The following is an 18,197-nucleotide window of genomic DNA, read 5'->3' on the forward strand; positions in this document are numbered from 1 at the left end:
ATCATAGTGATACTTAGTTGTCAGACAAATTGATAAACAACTTACTTGTCTTGTCAGGAAGTTGGAGAGCTCAGTCAAAAGTTACTTTTTTTTGTTCCAGATCTCCACACAGGCCCTTTCATATTGTGCCTAGATAAACTGCAGAAAGAGTGCAGTCTCAGTACTAATGATTATTCTTGACTTTGGAGACAGCTGTTCACAAAATTACTAAAAAAAAATAATAATAATAATAATTAAAAAAAAATTAAGTGCATCTGTGAACTATTCTGGAACTCCTGAATGCATCATATGAACTTCAATGGGACTGTAGATGTTCAAATTTCATTTCATGTTAATCAGTTTCATGATTTAGGTCAAATGTATATCTGCTGTGTCACAAAGCTTTGGCAATGTGTCGACAGGTTTTCTATGAATAAAATACTGAAGATCAGATGTAATTTTCAACCTGCAGTTCCTGTTAACCTTCAAAACATTTCTAGAAAAGACTCGACTGTTTGAAATTGCAAGAGATCAGGGGCGGGTTGTTTCATCCCTGTTTCTGAACTGAAATCACAGCAAAAATCACAAGATACAGACATGAAATAAAAACAGTGCCCAAGATTTAACCAATCATATTTTATTTTGTACATCTACCTGTATAGCATTTCCAGGAAAATGTGTGTGCTAATGCAAAGTGGTTACAAAAATAAAGCACATTCTTACGTAAATATGACATGACAGAAAAAAATACACTTACAAATGCTGAATAAGAAAACAAGGGACCGGATTACTTGAATGTCTGTGCCTTTCTGTCATGGTTAAACCAATTTATCAACAAAATGAAAATGCATGGTTACAAATAATATCTGACAGAGTTTGTATGATTCAATTCAAGTACTGTACATGTGTACATACATGTCAAGAGTCATTTACATCATGGGCAATAAACAATCTCTGCAGCAGTTCCAAATGAGTTCCTCTGGGCCTCAATCTCTGACACAACAAATCTAGGTACTCAAAACTCTTGTGGAAGAAATTGAATAATATCATAAACACAATTCTAGCAAATGCATCATCGTAGAAAATACCAACAAAGCAGTGATTGCATCTTCTCTACCTGCTCTCACTGTAATCTTACATTTCATTTTTCAGTCAAGCCTGTAACCTTGTGACGTCTGAGTCTGAATATGATTTCTATGATCTAATATTCACTGTGATACACTGTAACAATGTGCTAATACTCCTGGTAAATGACCTTGGTCATCAATAGTGGTATTTTATTAGAAAAACAAACAGCTTCTCTGACTGTACAATACATTTTAGTGCATCAAAAACATCTGACATGCATCCATCGACATAAGCTGTTAGAGACTGGAATGACTTACATACGTATCTTCTAATGTAAACTATAGACAATGTTACTCTAGGGCAGTACCTCAGTGTTAATTCTTTAATATACTGGTTTAAGCAAGAAACATAAATACATATCCCACTGAGAGTGATAGAGTTTGACAAACACCATGGCCATGTTACCCTTTGTTGGATACCTGCATTATACCATCTTTAAGTCACAAACGAAAGAAAAAGAAATGTTATGTAAATGCGACAGCTTATTATATCAAAGAACTGTACAAGATAAGAGAATACACTATGATTAAAAAGACAAAAGAAAAAAAATGGATGGAAGTTTCTTGTGTTTCAAAAATTGTCCTCTCAGTTGCTGGTCAAGAGGTAAAGTGTTCAAAAAAGGCAGTTGGGGTCTTTGAAAAGTCTCTCTCTTCATTAAGCTATTGCCTTTGCCTCAGGCAGGAACGCCTCCCAGAACTTTATAAGCTGCAATATAATAAGGAGAATAAATATCCAGTGCAGTGCATGGTTTCAATACTTGACGGTCACTACCTTTAAAATCATACCAATATTTTAAAGTTTGCAATGTACAAAGTAAAACCAATAGTGAATAGTTAAAAGATTACCCGTTGTTGGGACTGCAGCATTGCCTCCAAGTATTTGATTATCTGGCTCTTGAAATCCTTGGCTTTTTCTTTCTGAAAAGACAAAAAGTTTTGTCATGTCTCCGGCTCTCTGCCAATGGAAAAGTCAGTAGAGGGAATTTATGCTGGGAATTCCACATATTTCCAACATGCACAGAGAAGGAAGTAATCTGAGGAGGTCAGAAGTGCACAATGACAAGTAACATCACAACTTTAATCATGAGACCAACACATTTTTGGCTTGTGCCATTTATCAGGGTCAACATCAAATATATTATTTAAAAGGGTAAGGATGAGGAGGAGAGACTTTTTTTTAATGTCCTGGCTCTTGTATTTGTTCATCTTCAAAAAAAAATCCACTGAAGCAGGTTTTGCGTGCTGAAATTTCTCCCCCCATGATAATTCAACAATCCCCTCCTATAGAACCTCTATTGAACATGATAAGTAATAAACAATCAGTTAAATGAAGTAAATAACCAACAAAGTGAAGGACTTCTCAGTCTTTTAATAGCCACTAAGCAAATACAATGATTTGTGATTGTAAACAGCTGACTGTAGTTTAGAGGGAGACTTTGTAATGTGATGAAGGTCACAGGCTGAAACTCGCTGCTCTGCTAACTGAGAAGCCAGACGTTCAAATATACAGCTCCTGTAAAACCTTTGAGATGAAATGGTCTTCATCAATGAAATATAACATTTTTCACTTGTCCTCTTTACCTTTCTCAGCTATTATAAACACATCAACATACCTCAAACCTGAGGACCTCCTTGCGTACAGTCATGCCGACCCTGTCAAAGTCTCTCTCGTACTGAGTCACCCTGGCCTCCCACTGTGGACGTACATGAGGAGGAAAAATAAATTACAATTACATTATGTTTGACTGTCTTGATTTTTTCCAACATGTGATGTTCACATTTTAGAACACGACACTTGGTATTTTTAAACACTAAACAAATGCAGATCAGCTGCTTATTCTGAAGGACTACAGGCACAGTCGACTGATTGTTTAATCTGTGCAACTGTTGTGTTCCTGTCACTGATTATCTGGCTGCAAAATCTTGAAGAAATTACTCAGATATCTCTCTTATGATAAAAGATCAACCGTTAAGCCAGAACAAACAGATCCACTTTAAAAGAGCAGACTGCAGCTACAATTGGGTGGTGCACAGTTCTTTCCCATCAAACCTGGAGATCACTTGCCTGCTGTTTTTGAGATTTTAAACGACATGAGAGGACTTGTGACATCTTTCGCATCAACGTACAGACCTCTGTGAGCTGGGTCAGTTGTGCATCGGCTGTGTTTGTTACCTCAGTGATCTCTTCCTTGGCCTGCTGCAGTTTGTCCGGCTTGTTGGCCCACAGCAGCTTGGCCTCGGCCTCTCTCTTCTTCTGGAGTGTGCTCTGAGCTTCCTGCCATCGTTGCCACGCCCGCATGCGCTGGTCAAAGCAGCCCTGAGGACATGAAGTTTAAATCATATTGTAGGCGTTTCTCAAGTCGACACCACCTGAACGTCCCACTAACCAAAGGACAGGTAGCATGCTTGCAATTAGGACTTAGTACTTTGTCCCTGGTTTATTAGATATCATTAATTGCCGTATATTCTAGCAAAGTACAGGGTTCAGAAATAGTTGAGACTCCACACAAGATTAGAGGTTAATTTTAGCTTGTTTTAAAGTCAACTGACACATGATCCAGTTTTGATTGTGTCTTTGTTTTAATAAATTTTGCTGTCATACTCATCTAAAACCATCTTAAAGAGGAACTATGCAAGTCTGGTCGCTCTTGTCTCTCTGCTGTTTTGCTAACCCTCCTCTCGGCCATGTGCATTTGTTTACAACAAAACTGGCGAAAAATCAATACATTGGATAACGTTATATAACATATACGTTGTTACGACGTGTCTATCTGTGTTGTCTTAACTGTCATAAACAAAAGATTGCGGGTTACGTAGCATGTTTGTGTCACGGTGTCGCAGAGTCACAAGTCATGTAGTTAACTTTCACAATTTCCTCCAGAGCTTTTTAATTAGGGTCAAAATGTAGCAAAAATCCTACTTAGTTCCTCTTTAAGATTTGTTTTTATTGGATGACAGCGATGTGTTTTTGTCTTTATTTTGATCTTGTTATGTGTAGTGTGTTCAGCAGTCTTGAAGAATCATAACCTCATCTTATCTTCACGACTTCCTCCTCCCTATCTACTGTACCACTGTGCAGCTGTCAGCTCACCCGCACAGCGCCCAGCAGGCGGATGTAGTCGGCCAGCAGCTCTGCGAAGATGAAGAAGTCGCTGGCCGCCTGCTCCTGGTGCAGCTGCTCCATCTTATCCTCCACCTCTGCCAGCTGGGACAGGGCTCGCGACAGGGCTGTGTTGTCCTCGGAGTTTCCCAACATGGCCATACTTTTGGCAAATACTGCCGTGTTCCCACACAGCTCTGGCGTCAAAGGAGGGAACAGAGAACGTATTCAGTCCGCTTGTTTCACCCCAAAAGCCTTTAGCAGCTGCAGCGCACTCAGGGTTTCTTCGGTTGAGACAAGTAGATGATAAACAAACTGGACAAAGACAAGTCAAGAGAGTCGAATGCAGCTCACCCTTCCTGTGATTGACCAGGGAGTCGACCACAGCGTGGAGCTTCCTCAACTGCTGCTCCTCGTTATCCACCTCCTGGAACTTGTCCTCAAACCACTGAGTCACACGGCAGAAAAGAGGACGCCGTCAAGACACAACCAAACAAGCTCATCGCCACTAGAACAGATAGACCTGTCTGTCTCGCTATAATTTCAGATGCAGTAGCTACAATTAAAAGGACAACAATTCTCTGTAACCATCCGACCAGTGCGATTTCAGTTGAGACAGTAAAAGGACCTTTTCAACTTACGGTGTCAGACTCGTTCATCTTGATGGTCATTTTGTTGACAGCATCTGATGCTTTATTGATCATTTTGAGGAAACCAGCTCCACTCAGTGCCTGTGTGTTCACTGCCCTGGGAAGCTGGAAATAAAAACAACAACACAATAAAGCACCCGAGTTTGGCAGTTTGGCATTCTCAGCAATCAATCTCTTTCTCATTTCACTTTGCAGCTTCTACTGACTACTGACTGCCACTACTACTACTACTTCTTCTTCTACTGCTGACTGGAACCAGTTGCAACAGAAGCTAAACCTCAGCTCGCTTATTCCCTTTTCCTCTTTTACAAACTTGGTGCGAACAGTTGTGATTTTTGCTCCTGCTTCTAGTTGCCCTTCAAAATCAGAACTGCTGTAAATATGAGTGATTTTACATTTTGATATGAATTTGTGTAATTGGATTCCTTGCTATTAAAGTATCTATGTATGTCTTATGTTGTCTTTGTAAATGAGAATTGGTTCTCAATTGACATACCTGGTTAAATAAAGGTTAAATGAAATTTAAAAAGTCTTTATACAACTCTTCACCACCAGAGACTTTTATGAAACTCACATCGTCTCTCTCTAAGAACTCTCGAACATCAGGATCTTGTAGTAACGAGGGGTGATACACTATTCTCTGAAGATATCTACAAAAGCAGAAGAAGCAGCAGAAAGGAGTGAGAAAAAGGGCATGAAATCCTGCACATAAAACACAGACCTGGACAGAAATGTAGTTAAAATGGGGGGAACATAAACACACTACGGCTGAACCAGTGTGAATATAATGTTGGATCCTTACCTCTCCAGTGCTGCTCTTCTTCTCTCCACAAACTCCACCGATGACGGGTCGTCCATTCCCACCTTCATTTTGGTCATTCCTGTGGTACAAATGACAGTCACAAAAATCAAACAACAGAAACGTGCAAAAATTTACTTTAAACAAAAAGAAGAGATGTGGGAACCCACCTACGACACTTTTCTCAGGTGGCGGAGGGATGATGCAGCCGTGGAGGGACTGCTTTACTGACAGCTTCTCATAAAGACCCAGGAAGTCGCTGAAACGCCTCCTCACAGAGAAGGTTTTACTCCTGAACATGGGCAAAGACGTCTGGTGGTGCACAGAAAGCAAAGAACTTCAGACACTTAGAAACAATCGTGAGATAGTTAGATATGTTATGAGTCATGTAAGAACACACAATATATGACTACAGACCCTTGTAGATACTTTATAGGCCATATATGCATTCATGCCATCACCTACAACAGAAACAATGAAGATGAGAATTAATAAGGCTGCAGTGGAGCATTTAGAGATTTCATCTTCCTGAATGAAGTTTATTCATACACACTGATTATTCTATGCTATAATGATCCAGCTAATTTCAAAACTTCAAATAGAAATTACAGATAGTTGTGTTATGGTTTTGAGTCAGTATAAAAAAACAAGGACTGACCAACTTTCTCAGGGTTGGTGACAGCAACGTCCACATCAAAACTATCGTCGGCTTCTTCCTCCTCCAGCTGGAATTTTAAGAGAAGAACAGATACAATTCAAAGTCTGTAGACAGAGTAAGTATTTTGGCAATCATAAGCGTTGCAAAAGAGCACATGCAATTGCTCCGCATTTCCCCGGGAGGCTTTGCTGTGGCTCTACCTGCTCCAAGGAGGTGGGGTGCATAGGTGCATGGCTCTGAGTTAACGAGGAAGCTGCATGAGGGCCGGAGGAGGTGGACAGCTCCTTCCTTCCAGAGCTGCCAGGTTTGTCTGTGCTCAGCTCCACGTGTGCCTCTGGGGGAAGAAAAGACTTTCATGTAGGCTCCTCTTCATCCAGAGAGGAAAAGCAGATGACTGAGCATTGCTACTTCAGACAGAACACACGCTGCACACAAAGAAGCACCACACTCACTTCATCCACAACAGTGCACTTGTTGCTTAATTACTCATTGTGGAAAATCTTAAACTTGCATCTGCATAAATAATGCATTTCAATTGTATTGTTACAAAATAACGAGTTATACTTTTTCAATTCACTTGCATAATAGTCCCTGATTTAAAAAACAATTTTGCTAATACTTAAAGGGATATTTCAACATTTTGGCAAATTCTCCTATTGCCATAATCCCTATAGTCATAGTAGTAGGTTCATTACCATTAATTATCGATGCATGTTGTTTTAAGATCTGCGGGGCACAGACGTGAGCTGTTCAGCGAACACAATGGAGATGAATGGTACAGGTCTCCTGTCCCTCATCAAACTAAATACACAATCCAACAACTCCAAAACGCTCTCGTGGACAAGTTGTGACCTGCACATTCACCACGCTATGAAATAATCATGTATCATTACGACACATGAAGCAAATACTCAGAACTATTTGCACTTTCGAAATCACTCCACCCCGCAGCCGTGTCTGGAATATAGTTCCAGCTATGCATTCGTCTCGAACATTATTATTTCATGACAATTAAAGGTAATGATGAACCTACCCCTACGAATAGGGATTATGGAAATAGGCGAATTTGCCAAAATGTTGAACTATCCGTTTATGATTTAGTCTTCCCATATTTTATTTTGGCAAAGTCTCCTTACAGCTGGTTGTAATTTATCCTCATAGTGTGGAAATGGGACAGCGAGGGGCATCCAGCAGTTAGTGCAGCATTCACTACAGCTGGATGTTTTGATACCAGGGCGAATATCAATTATCAATACCATAACGATCGACTTAACAAGACAAACCCAACATCTGAGTGCAACAGTGTGTAATATATTATGTTGAAAATCAGTGGAATGTCTCTTTAAGATCTATGTTTAAATAGTCTTGCATGACCCAGGCTTAAAATAAACAATCTCACAAGACTCTGGATTCGTTTTAGAGTCTGTAAACGCTGGAAAATAAAAATGTCTCCTAACCGGCAAACAGGTCGTTGTCCTCATCAGAGTGAACTCCGTTAGATTTGGTGGTCGTGTTGCTCGCCTCCTCCTCACCAAACAAATCCGGAGGTTCGTCACTGACGTGCTCTGGCTGAGAAACCCCTCGACTCACAGCCACAGGGTTGCTCTGAAGACAGGTGGGAGGAGAAGGTCTGAATGAGCCACTGAGAGAGGACGACTGCAAACGTGTCCTTGGTCTGTCTGTGTCCTGACCAACACAGACAGCAGCAGTGCCAAGTGCAATCATTGAAGTGATAATCAATTGCTACACTTCAGCACAACTTTGAAATACTTTTCCTTTAATTAATTTTCCATTCTACACTCCTCTACTCAACTATACCATTATATTTACCTGACATCTATAGTTATTTTTACAATTCAGATTTTCACATTGCATTGACGTTCTCATGATAAACACAACACACTGTTAAGAGGTAAATCAGAACTTAAGTTGTGCTTCTTTACTGTCCCATGACCCAGATCACGATCCCTCAGACTGATCTCATGAACCTTTGAATGGGCCTGAGACTTCACTGGACTACATTAGACACTAAGATAAAAGTAATTAATTGAGCAGCTGCAGTAAAATGTTACTTAACATCAGTGGCTCTTAACACGCCACAGCAGAGGAGACCATTAACTTCTTTAGCTTTTGATCCCCTCCCTACATTTTGATGATGACACTTGTGGACGTCCCCTTGTGTTGGCTCTTCAATGAAGGACTTGGACTTGTAATTGTGCGGTAATACACTATCATGGTGGTGTTTCTACCTCCGCCACTGGACACTGATAAGCAGGAATCAGGGGCGGGCTGGGTGGGGTCATGTGAGCTGCAGATTAGTTCAGCGGCCGAACCAAACCTAACGAATTCCTAACGAACAATAAAACGAGAGGAGGCTGGACCGGGATCTGGGTTAACTATTTAACTTGAGAGCTGAGCACCGACACAGGCCGAGGAGGACCACACAGTCAAAAGCTAACTTACAACGAGCTAGTCAGGAGTCAAGGCAGCTCTTTGTGTCCCCTGCTGACGAACTTCAGCTAAGTTCACGGAACAGTTTTGCTGCTTTTATAGAAAATCTGTCCCCGTGTCCGGGCCTGTCAGCGGGTCTCCAGCTGCCAGCTCAGAGCAGATAAAGGGGCTGACTGCCCTGCTCGGACCCGCTCCCCTCCCCGCTCCTACAAACACCACGGACACGGCCGAGCCGCCCACATACGTTACTGACGAAAATGTCCTCTCCCTCGTCGCTGTCTCCATCAGCCATGTCCGGCGGTCCAGCGTCGGGCTCCTCGGCGGAGGGGAAAGGAGGAGGATTCCGGTCTGAGCTGGCCGCCATAGTCCCTGTTGTGAGAGACACTTGACGTAGGCGGAAGTCGAGGGAGGCAGGGGGCAAAAGCTGAAAACTAACGGCTGCAGCGACCCCTGCTGGTCAGGGAACAACATGGCAGCTCATCAGACAGATTTGACAAGATAATATGAGATGAGATGAGATGAGATGGAATAAAATAAGTAAAATCTCCGGATTGACACAATATTCTCTTTGTATTTTAAATTGTATCAACTACATGCAGGGTCACGGTGGAGGGGACGCTGGGCACCCTGCACCCTGGATGACATAGGATTTTATATCATTTCAATGATGTAGGCTACTGTAGATCAGGGGTCTTCAACGTTTTTCAGGCCAAGGACCCCCAAACTGACGGAGAGATAAAGCAGGGACCCTTACTGTATTTAAAAAATGTGTTTTATTTTAAATTGGGCCCAGTACCATAAATTAACATAGCTTGTTATTGTATGTTCAATACTAAGCTTCAGGTTTATATTCATGTTTTTTCTAAACATGTTGTACAAGCTACAGTGAGTAGCCTAGGGTGGCCATCCCTCTGCCATTTATAAACAGACCTTGTTCACTGATACCAATGCTGATATCAACTATGTCTCTCAACTGCATGATAACCATGCAGACAAGCTATTCAAACTGACATTTTATTTGAAACATAAATGTGGAAACTAAAACATAAAACATTGTCTAATCAACCAAAAATTCCACGACCCCCCTGCAGCACCTCCACGGACCTCTGATGTAGCTAGGTCACATTCTAAGTCGGTTGTGTTCATATTAAATCAGCAAATAAAGATTCATGTTTGTATGTAGAGGTGATGAATAACGACTTGTGCCTTTTTATCAGTCAGGTTCTAGTAAAATCCAAAGTTTTGATATACATTGAAAATGCATTAAGTCTAATTCTCATTAATTCCCAATCTTATTGCCCAAGAAATGTCTTTCGTTTATGGACTTCGTATTGCAGACAGAGTTGGTGTTTTTGTAACCTACCTGTTTTGCTCACATTTGATTTTGAAGTCAAACTGCTGGTGAGACCAGACGAGCTGTGGATGTTACCCAAATGTACAGCTCTTAATGGACACTTTTACAGTGTAGCAGAGTAAAACCATTTCATGATGCTGATGACCTTTTTAATTTTTCTCTTACCTGGGGTCCGAAATGATTTTTGCAGTGGAACACTGATTTTTACATCAAGAAACAGCAGAACAGACACTAGCTCTCATCTTTGTGCAGCCATTCTGAGTAGAATAAATGAACAAATAAAGTGGGTACACCAAAGCCCCTGTTTAAAATTCCAGTCACACTCACATGAACGGTCAGAGATTGTCTTAATGTGTGCTTAATGTGTAATGTCATTGTCCTTGTTTACTTAGCCTCACGTGTCAGCATTTTTAAATATCAGGGATTCATGTGTTGCACTTTATTTCAAAATCATGCCACAATTTGCCGCTACGTCAACAGAGCGAGTCGATTCCATCAGCCACGTTGGCAGAAAGCCTGTTTGCATCCAATTCCATGACTATGATAAGAAAACTAAAGCTACAAGTCTGAGCAAACAACTAATGGTTAACAAAACTACTGTCAACTACAACTGTGAAATGCTGCAGCCTACAATCAAATCATCTTTTTCTAAAATACAGATCTGTGAACAACAGACAATGTGACACTCTTGGCAGTTCTCCTTCAGTGAGGTTTTACACGAAGAGAAATTGAAAGAGGGAATACTTAAACTGAGCAATTATCATCATTTTGATAGAATTTTATGACGAAAGTCAATTAACAAAACCATAACAATGTGGTTCAAAATGTAGGCTAAAGAAAAGTAAATTCTTCAGAGTGATCAATTGATTATTAGATTGTTGCTGATTAGTTCTGCTAATTGATCATTTTGGCTCTGCTTAGCTCTCCCCACTATTGACAGGACTGGAGACTTTGGGTTGTGCATCAGTAGTTACAACCCATTTCAGCTCAGTTCATTGTGTTGTGCTCATTGTGTTTGATGAAAGGAAGACAAGCAGAAACATTTACTTTGTTAGTATTCATAATAGTTTGTATACACAATGTATAGGAGCACCAATAAAAAAACATCTTTTTTTTGCAAACTTTTTTTCAACATTTTTTTAAAAAGCCACAGATTGTTTTTTCTACAGAAAGCAAAGAAAGCTCTGTACATGAACAAGCAACAACAGAATTCCTCATCATGAGCTGCGAAGTCGAACTCGGCTGCTCAAATTCATATCATCTCTGAAGCAAAAAAACAAAAACAAAACAAAAACATAAAAAACAAGACCAGCTGCCTGCTGCTTACCTAGGACACTACATTACACAAACAGCTTTTGATATTTAAACACAAGATATGTAAGAAATGTACTTTAAAAATTGTGAAAAAGTGCAATACAGGTTCAACTGTTTACAACTCAATAGATTATTTCCCAAATGGAGTCCGGTCCTTTTTCTCCCCCCTTTGTTTTCAATCTTTTTTTTCTCCCCCAAAAAACTTGTTCCTTGTTTGTATCCATAGTTAAAATCTCTTACAGTTATATTGACATTCATGACGATGTACATTTATGAGAAACATGGTATTCACAAAAGTAGAGCAAATTACTATGATTGCAAATGACAAAGTTCTTTGGGTAAGAGGGTAATGAAAAACTAGTTTCTTAGATGAACTTTTTTTTTTTCCTTTTTACATCGGATTTGTGTATAGAACAAGCTTCTTTTTTTCTTCATACAAAACCTACCATGTAAAAAAAATCTGGGAGTCCCATTCAAAAGGCCAACATCTTTGCATCGTATAAGATTTGTAAAAGAACCAGGGCGTGGCATTTAATGAAGACCAGCAGGAAAAAACAGCAAACACACTCCACTGTGGGTAAAATGCACACGTGGTTCAGCATTACAGATATTCTGAAACCAAATATTGGTTTTTGGAAATGACATACACATTCAATTGAAACTTCTCGTATAAAAGATAACTTGTCTGTTGCAGGTGATTGATTGATTGATTGAGTGCCATGTGAGGTTTTTTTTTATTTGTGTGATGTTTTTTTCGTTGTTTGCTTTTTTTTTTAGTTTTTTTCTTTTTTAAGGAGGGGTGAGGGTCAGCGCCCTGAGTCCTAGGTACCCCAGACCTGTGAGGAGATACTGTCAAGACCCACAGAACGATACAGAAAACTGCCACGGCAGTGAGCGTGGAGGGCCGAGTCGTCTCGACCATCCAACATACAAACACGTTGGTAAGGCTTTTAAAACGGAGCTCCCACAATAAACAAAAGACTGAAACAGAAGACATTTTAATGTACAAAGGGGGCAACACAATGCCAGAGAAGAATGTACTGTAGAAACACATCAGGCTTCTCTCTTCTCTCATGTTGATATGAAAACTGAGCTTCAGGACTCATTTGTAATCCCACTTTCATCCCAAATAATAATAATGAAACAATGGGAAACATCAAAAGAATGAGGCAGTTTAAAAAAAACAACATATATACATGTTTATAAGGATATGTGTGTAAAAAAAAATAATACAATAACATAGAAAATAATAAAAAGTCATGGCACAATATATGACACAAGGGGGTAAAAACAAAAGAATGACCATGTTCATGAATAATGTAGGCTTGCAAAGGGAGACTGATATCCAATGTTCACTTCAATGAAACTGCCCAATAGATATACAAAATGCACAAAGAAAACACTAATCAAACAAACACTGTGTGTAGACTGCGTCGCATGAGCACCAACATCAAAACCAGCATATTTTTGGACTTTCTCCATTCGACATGACATTGAATCAACCGTTGCCTCATCTTGAGTGAGCGTTCGCACACAAAGAAAAACCTACCGTGCGTATTTTTGCTGAGGAAAAAAATTCACAATCTTCCGGCTGAAAGCGACCAATGTTTTAAAGTTCATTGTCTCTGAGAATGGTACTTCATTAAAAGATGAAGCGTCTCACTTTTCTTCCCTCTCATGGCAATCTCCTTCCTGAGACTGAGCAAGGTAAGCCGAAAAAAGTTCCTAAGGTTCAGTCTGGAATTTTTTTTTTTTTTTTTTTTTTCTCTGCAGGGGGTGTCAGAGTTTTCTTGGGCACAAGAAGCCATTTTTGTGTCCACTAGCTTCTGGCTCCCAAGGTTTATGATGGGGTGTGTTTGTTTGACGTAAGCCTGTGTGTCTTTTTGTGTGTGTCTGTATGTGCGGCCGACAGAGAAAGTATGTCTGTGTGTGCGCAGCTGTGTTGTGTGTGTGTGTGCATGCTCATGGCGCTGTAGTAATGGCATTCAGGTCCTTCATCAGGCCCTCGAGGTGGGCCATCTCCTCGGTCAGCTCGTCGGGCTCGTAGCTCTGAGGGAGAGGAACAGGGTTACTACGAGGGGCGGGGGAGGGGCAGGGGGGGAGGGAGGCAAGCACCTGGAGGGAGGGGAAGGGGGAGGAGAAGAGAGGAAAGGAATAGAGAGGAGGAGAGGGTCAGTCAGGGATCTTTCACAGAGGTACGGGGGGAGTCGAATGGGTGGGGTGAGGCGAGCTGGGGGATGGGTCAATGGTACTGAGGTGTCGTAAATGACAAAAACAAGAAGCAGCGGACAAGAAGCAAAACATCCAAAACCAAAGATGTCAATGAACGATCAACAGCCAGTAGAAGATTAGGACATGGAGTGAAGGTTCAATGGTCAAAATAAAATCATTCCGGTTATGGGTTTTGTTAAAATCAGTTATTAAAAGTTGAAATGAATTGATCAAAATGCAGCCGACAACACCACAAAAATGGTAGATTGAAGTTGGAAAGAATAAAAAAGAGAGAAAGAACAAACAGAAAATGTGGTTAAAACCAATGTAACCATATAATCCAGTGCCCAAAATAAAACCTGACATGGATTTGGAAGGAATGTGTGATTGGTTTAATTTTAAAACAAGACTGAATAATCAATATTCAATAGTCAATATTTACCACCTTGGTAAAAAACAAAACAAAATAGATTGCACTACTGCTAGCTGCCAGTGTGGGGCGCTATACTCACGCTGTCTACATCCTCCAGCATCTTGCTGGTCTCCGGCACATCAGGGGCGTTGGGCACATTCACTATCATTGGTGTTCGTGTCCTTCCTAGTGTTCCAATGGAGGCTGTTTTAACGACGTGGGGGTGAGTGGGAGGCCCTGAAAACGTACAAATACAATAGTCAGTGAAGGCACCAAACATCTGTATCTGGCTCCGTATTTGATCATGAATGAAATCTTCAAGGATGAGTGAATACATAGTTTGTATGTTAAAGGGATAGTTCACCTAGAATTCAAATTTCACTCATTATCTACTCACCCTCATGTCGACTAAGGGCTGGGAGAAGTTTCAGAGTCCTCCGTGCCTTCTCGGAGTTACATCGGGGCTCCGTGCAGCACTGCATGTCCATATGACGGTTGCGAATGGGCCTCACTTTTCTTCATCCAAAAAGACACACCAAAAAACATCCAAATACCTCCATACTGCTTGTCTGTAATGTCCCTCTTGTATTGAAGCCCCAACATGAGAAATTGTTCAGAAAAAAATAAAATACGTATATGTTTTAAGCTTGTTTGGAGTGGAAGCTCCCAGCACTACTGGTCCGTCCAAATCTCGCGCGATTTGCATTGACACCCAGTTCACGGCTCCATAAATCGCGCAAGATTCCAGCAGAGCAACACTGGGAGCTTCCGCTACAAACAAGCTTAAAACATTATACTTATTTAATTTTTTTCCAAACAATGTCTCATGTCGGGGCTTCAATACAAGAGGGACATTACAGACGAGCACTATGGAGGTATTTGGATGTTTTTTCGTGTGTCTTTTTGGACAAAGAAAAGTGAGCTCCGTTCTCAACCGTCATATGGACATGCAGTGCTGCGCCAAGCCGCCCTGTAACTCAGAGAAGGCACGGAGGACTCTGAAACTTCTCCCAGCCCTTAGTCGACTTAAGGGTTGAGTAGATAATGAGTGAAATTTTAATTTTGGGTGAACTATCCCTTTAAAGGAGACATATTATGGAAATATAATTTTTTGAAGGCTCTTTATATTTGGGTGTTTGTCTTGCCTTCCAGCCCCCAAAATGTGAGAACTGATAAAAAAAGGGGCGGTGTTTAGCTCAGTTGGTAGAGCACCCACTCCATGTGTTAAGGCTATAGTCCTCACTGCAGGCGGCCCCGGTTCGAATCCCGCGTCGAGTGGCCCTATCCTGCATGTCATTCCCCCCCTATCTGCCTCCCATTTCCTGTCTCTCTCTCTCTACTATCTTATCCATTAAAAGGCAAAAAAAGCCCTAAAAAGAAAAAAAAAAGAAAAAAAGAGTTGAAAAAAAATTCTGTAATGTGCAGGCTCCCGAGGTTGAAATCCACGTGGTTTTATGAGCTGTTCCCTCAGTTGTCTGATAACGATGTAACTAGTTTTCGAATTTGCATAATCCCACCCCTACCTGGTACCGGTAGAAGGGGCGGGGCAAGCAGTGGTTCATTTGCATTTAAAGGGACAGACACTGAAACCAGCCGTTCTGAACAGGGCTGTTTAGAGAGGATTAAAAGTAAGAGCTGTGATGTTTGATCCTTGGGGGGTTTTGACTAAAGCATGTCACAGACATGTCTTTAAGACACATGGGAACTATTTTAATTTGTGGAAAGGGGGCAGAATATGTCTCCTTTAAATTCACAAAAAAAAAAAAATTTATGGTTGTTAATTAATACATAACACATTTAAAATTATTTTACCCCCCAAAAGTAACCTTCACCTCAAACAAATAAGGATTCATACATACATAGATTAAATAAATATGTAAATGAAAATATATAAATATAAAACAGACAAAACAACTGCCACTTTTCGCTGTGTCACATAACCTTCAATATAAATCTAATTTCAAAATGAATCAAATCAAAATATTGACAAATGGGAATTCAGGCATTTGTAAAATACTGTTGATCTTCATCCATAAATCTAATCTGTGACACTGAGGTTAATGGCTGAGAATCATCACACACTGTCGTCCACTGATTTCACGAGATTCCCTGTTGCCCCTGGTCACTGTGTGGACAGTTTGGGTGACAGAGGCTCGTTTCCTGCTCTCATCTGACCTCAGCTCAGTGTTCAAGTTGTTAGTGTGAGTGTGTGTGTGCTGCTCCTCACCGGTCTGAGCGAGCAGGGGAGTGCTGGGCAGGGCGGGCGACTCATATGATGGATGGCTGGTGGCGGGGATGGCTGGCACGGCGAAGCTCTTGAGTGGGTGGGCGTGGGCGTGCGGGTGAGCTGGGCGGTGCGGGGGCAGGTTGCTGGAGTAGCTGGGCTCCTCCTCTGTGGTGGTGGAGCCGTGGTAGCTGCCCTCGGGGTCGGCCATGATCTCTGAGGGGCAGGAGGCCTGGGAGGAGGCGGTGGCCGGGGGGAGAGGTTCTGAATTGGGCGTGTTCCTCACTGACTCTGGAGAGGGAGCAGACGTTGGGGGAGGGGGGGGGGGGGATATAATGAGCACAGGAGTTTTTTTATCATACTGACTGACTGGGAAAACTTCTACATCAGATTTGTGATCTATGAAGTGACTTCTCTCTTTTCTATTTACACAATTCAGCATTTTTAATGTTTTTGATGACTGTTATTTTTACTTGTTCTGTAAAGCACTTTATAACTGTGTTTTGAAAGGTGCTATACAAATAAAGTTTATCATTATTATTATATAGATTATTCAATTTATCTAATAATGAAAATAGTTACTGCAGTGTAACAAAAGTCCTACAATTAATCACAAACATATTGATTCAACTGTAGTATACCTTTACTGACTGTCGACTTTATATGTTACTACAAAATGATTCTGAATTGACACATCAATACTGTAACTGTAATTCAGTTGAGACAGTAATAAGTTGAAATCACTGCCATGTTTGTCTGCTGCTTTAATGGTTCAATTGAGTTTTTTCTTTTTTCTAGAGGAAAAGTTGAGGTGAGTAGAGAAGACCATAAAGAAAATAACCTCAGAAGTGAGAGAAATCAGAGAGAAGGGATTAGTCATACTCTGGACAACTGAAATATGAACGTGACAAGATGGCAGCTGCATGTGGATGAATGAACAAACGACAAATCAATGAATGAGTTGCAACCATGTCCCGACTTCTCTGTCCAGCCGTCCAGCAGGGGGCAGTGTCTTTGTCTTGTCTCACCTGAGGAGTCCACCCTGTCTAGATGGGAGATGGGGGTGGCGCAGGCGTGCGGGCGTGGGTGCCCGCTGCCCTGGTGGTAGAGGTAGCTTCGTGTCGGTGACGCCAGGCTGCCCATGTGATAATGGTGGTGATGGTTATCAAGGGAATGGATGGGGTGAGCACTAATCACGGCTGTGAATGGAAATGGACGTGGATACACACAGACACAAACACAGGATGAGATGTTTAACCAGCTGTAATAATGAACGTGGATGTGGGAGTGTTGCTTTGAGTTACAGAGACATGCAACTTTGCTAGTAAACAGTGAAATACTCTCATAATCTGTCACTAAACTCAGGAAGGAGGACAAAAAAAACAAACAGTACGAATGAACATTTTATGGGAAGCATGAAATGGACTTGTTCCCTTGATTACACATAAAAATAGCATGAGATATATTTGGAAATTGTTTATTTGTCTAAGTATCTATGCTGTAACTCCCAGATTTATCATAACACACTCTCTCGTTCTCTCTCTCACACACACACACACAAGCGCACACACACTTACGCTGAGGCGGCTGTGCGTCAAAAGGCATCATCATTTTAGGCCTCATCCCTCGTCGGCCTGCTAGTGTAGACATGCTGTCCTCTGATTCGTGGCCTAAAAGGTACGATGGAAACCAGCCAATCAGAAAGAGTTGCTACTCTGCTGTTCCTTTTTTTTTGTGAATGATCCATCTGCAGAATTCAGGATCCTGAATCTGTTTGATATCACTGCATTTTGATTGCACTTCTAAAGCGTAGTCATACCCAACACTCTTCTTTTGTGGACTTATCTCATTCAGTGTGTTTACTGAACTTGCAGGAAGTTGCAGTGGCGTCAGTGTGCGCTCGCAGCACCGCAATAAT

The 18,197-nt window shown here is 41.1% G+C and overlaps 2 protein-coding genes across 29 annotated transcripts in view; both read right to left on the reverse strand.

The window, feature by feature from the left end:
• Nucleotides 1-18,197, reverse strand: part of neo1a (neogenin 1a) — a 228,867-nt gene that overhangs the window by 42,830 nt on the left and 167,840 nt on the right. For 6 of the 28 annotated variants that reach the window (XM_085768606.1, XM_085768605.1, XM_085768603.1 and 3 more), the window contains 5 exons: nucleotides 17,857-17,949; nucleotides 17,308-17,478; nucleotides 16,283-16,570; nucleotides 14,156-14,292; nucleotides 11,186-13,481 (listed from right to left, as the gene is read on the reverse strand). In XM_085768606.1, coding sequence (XP_085624732.1) covers nucleotides 13,395-13,481; nucleotides 14,156-14,292; nucleotides 16,283-16,570; nucleotides 17,308-17,478; nucleotides 17,857-17,949 — 776 coding nt within the window. In that variant the 3' untranslated portion in view covers nucleotides 11,186-13,394. Of the gene's footprint in view, nucleotides 1-11,185; nucleotides 13,684-14,155; nucleotides 14,293-16,282; nucleotides 16,571-17,307; nucleotides 17,479-17,856; nucleotides 17,950-18,197 lie in introns of those variants that run through there. The other 22 variants (XM_085768639.1, XM_085768620.1, XM_085768616.1 and 19 more) reach the window with 6 other exon arrangements.
• On the reverse strand, nucleotides 601-9,140 carry snx1b (sorting nexin 1b). The gene is made up of 15 exons (XM_085768683.1): nucleotides 9,009-9,140; nucleotides 7,771-7,918; nucleotides 6,514-6,647; nucleotides 6,314-6,380; nucleotides 6,073-6,116; nucleotides 5,826-5,967; nucleotides 5,659-5,737; nucleotides 5,431-5,506; nucleotides 4,848-4,961; nucleotides 4,561-4,654; nucleotides 4,198-4,403; nucleotides 3,280-3,423; nucleotides 2,720-2,800; nucleotides 1,953-2,024; nucleotides 601-1,812 (listed from the first exon to the last, which is right to left on the reverse strand). The coding sequence occupies exons 1-15, from the start codon at nucleotides 9,126-9,128 to the stop codon at nucleotides 1,762-1,764; spliced, it is 1,572 nt and encodes a 523-aa protein (XP_085624809.1). The 5' UTR covers nucleotides 9,129-9,140; the 3' UTR covers nucleotides 601-1,761.

This window comes from Trachurus japonicus, chromosome 3, assembly GCF_045865225.1.
Source record: "Trachurus japonicus isolate A0001 chromosome 3, Traja_1.0".
Taxonomy (NCBI): domain Eukaryota; kingdom Metazoa; phylum Chordata; class Actinopteri; order Carangiformes; family Carangidae; genus Trachurus; species Trachurus japonicus.

What these genes read in the sequence shown, in the direction of transcription:
- snx1b (XM_085768683.1), bottom strand. Translation starts at nt 9,128, where the DNA reads ATGGCGGCCAGCTCAGACCGGAATCCTCCTCCTTTCCCCTCCGCCGAG. An exon ending in AGGACATTTTCGTCAGTAAC is followed by an intron (nt 7,919 to 9,008) that starts GTATGTGGGCGG and finishes ACCTGTCTTCAG; the next exon opens with AGCAACCCTGTGGCTGTGAG. An exon ending in CCTATAAAGTATCTACAAGG is followed by an intron (nt 5,968 to 6,072) that starts GTCTGTAGTCAT and finishes GTGCACCACCAG; the next exon opens with ACGTCTTTGCCCATGTTCAG.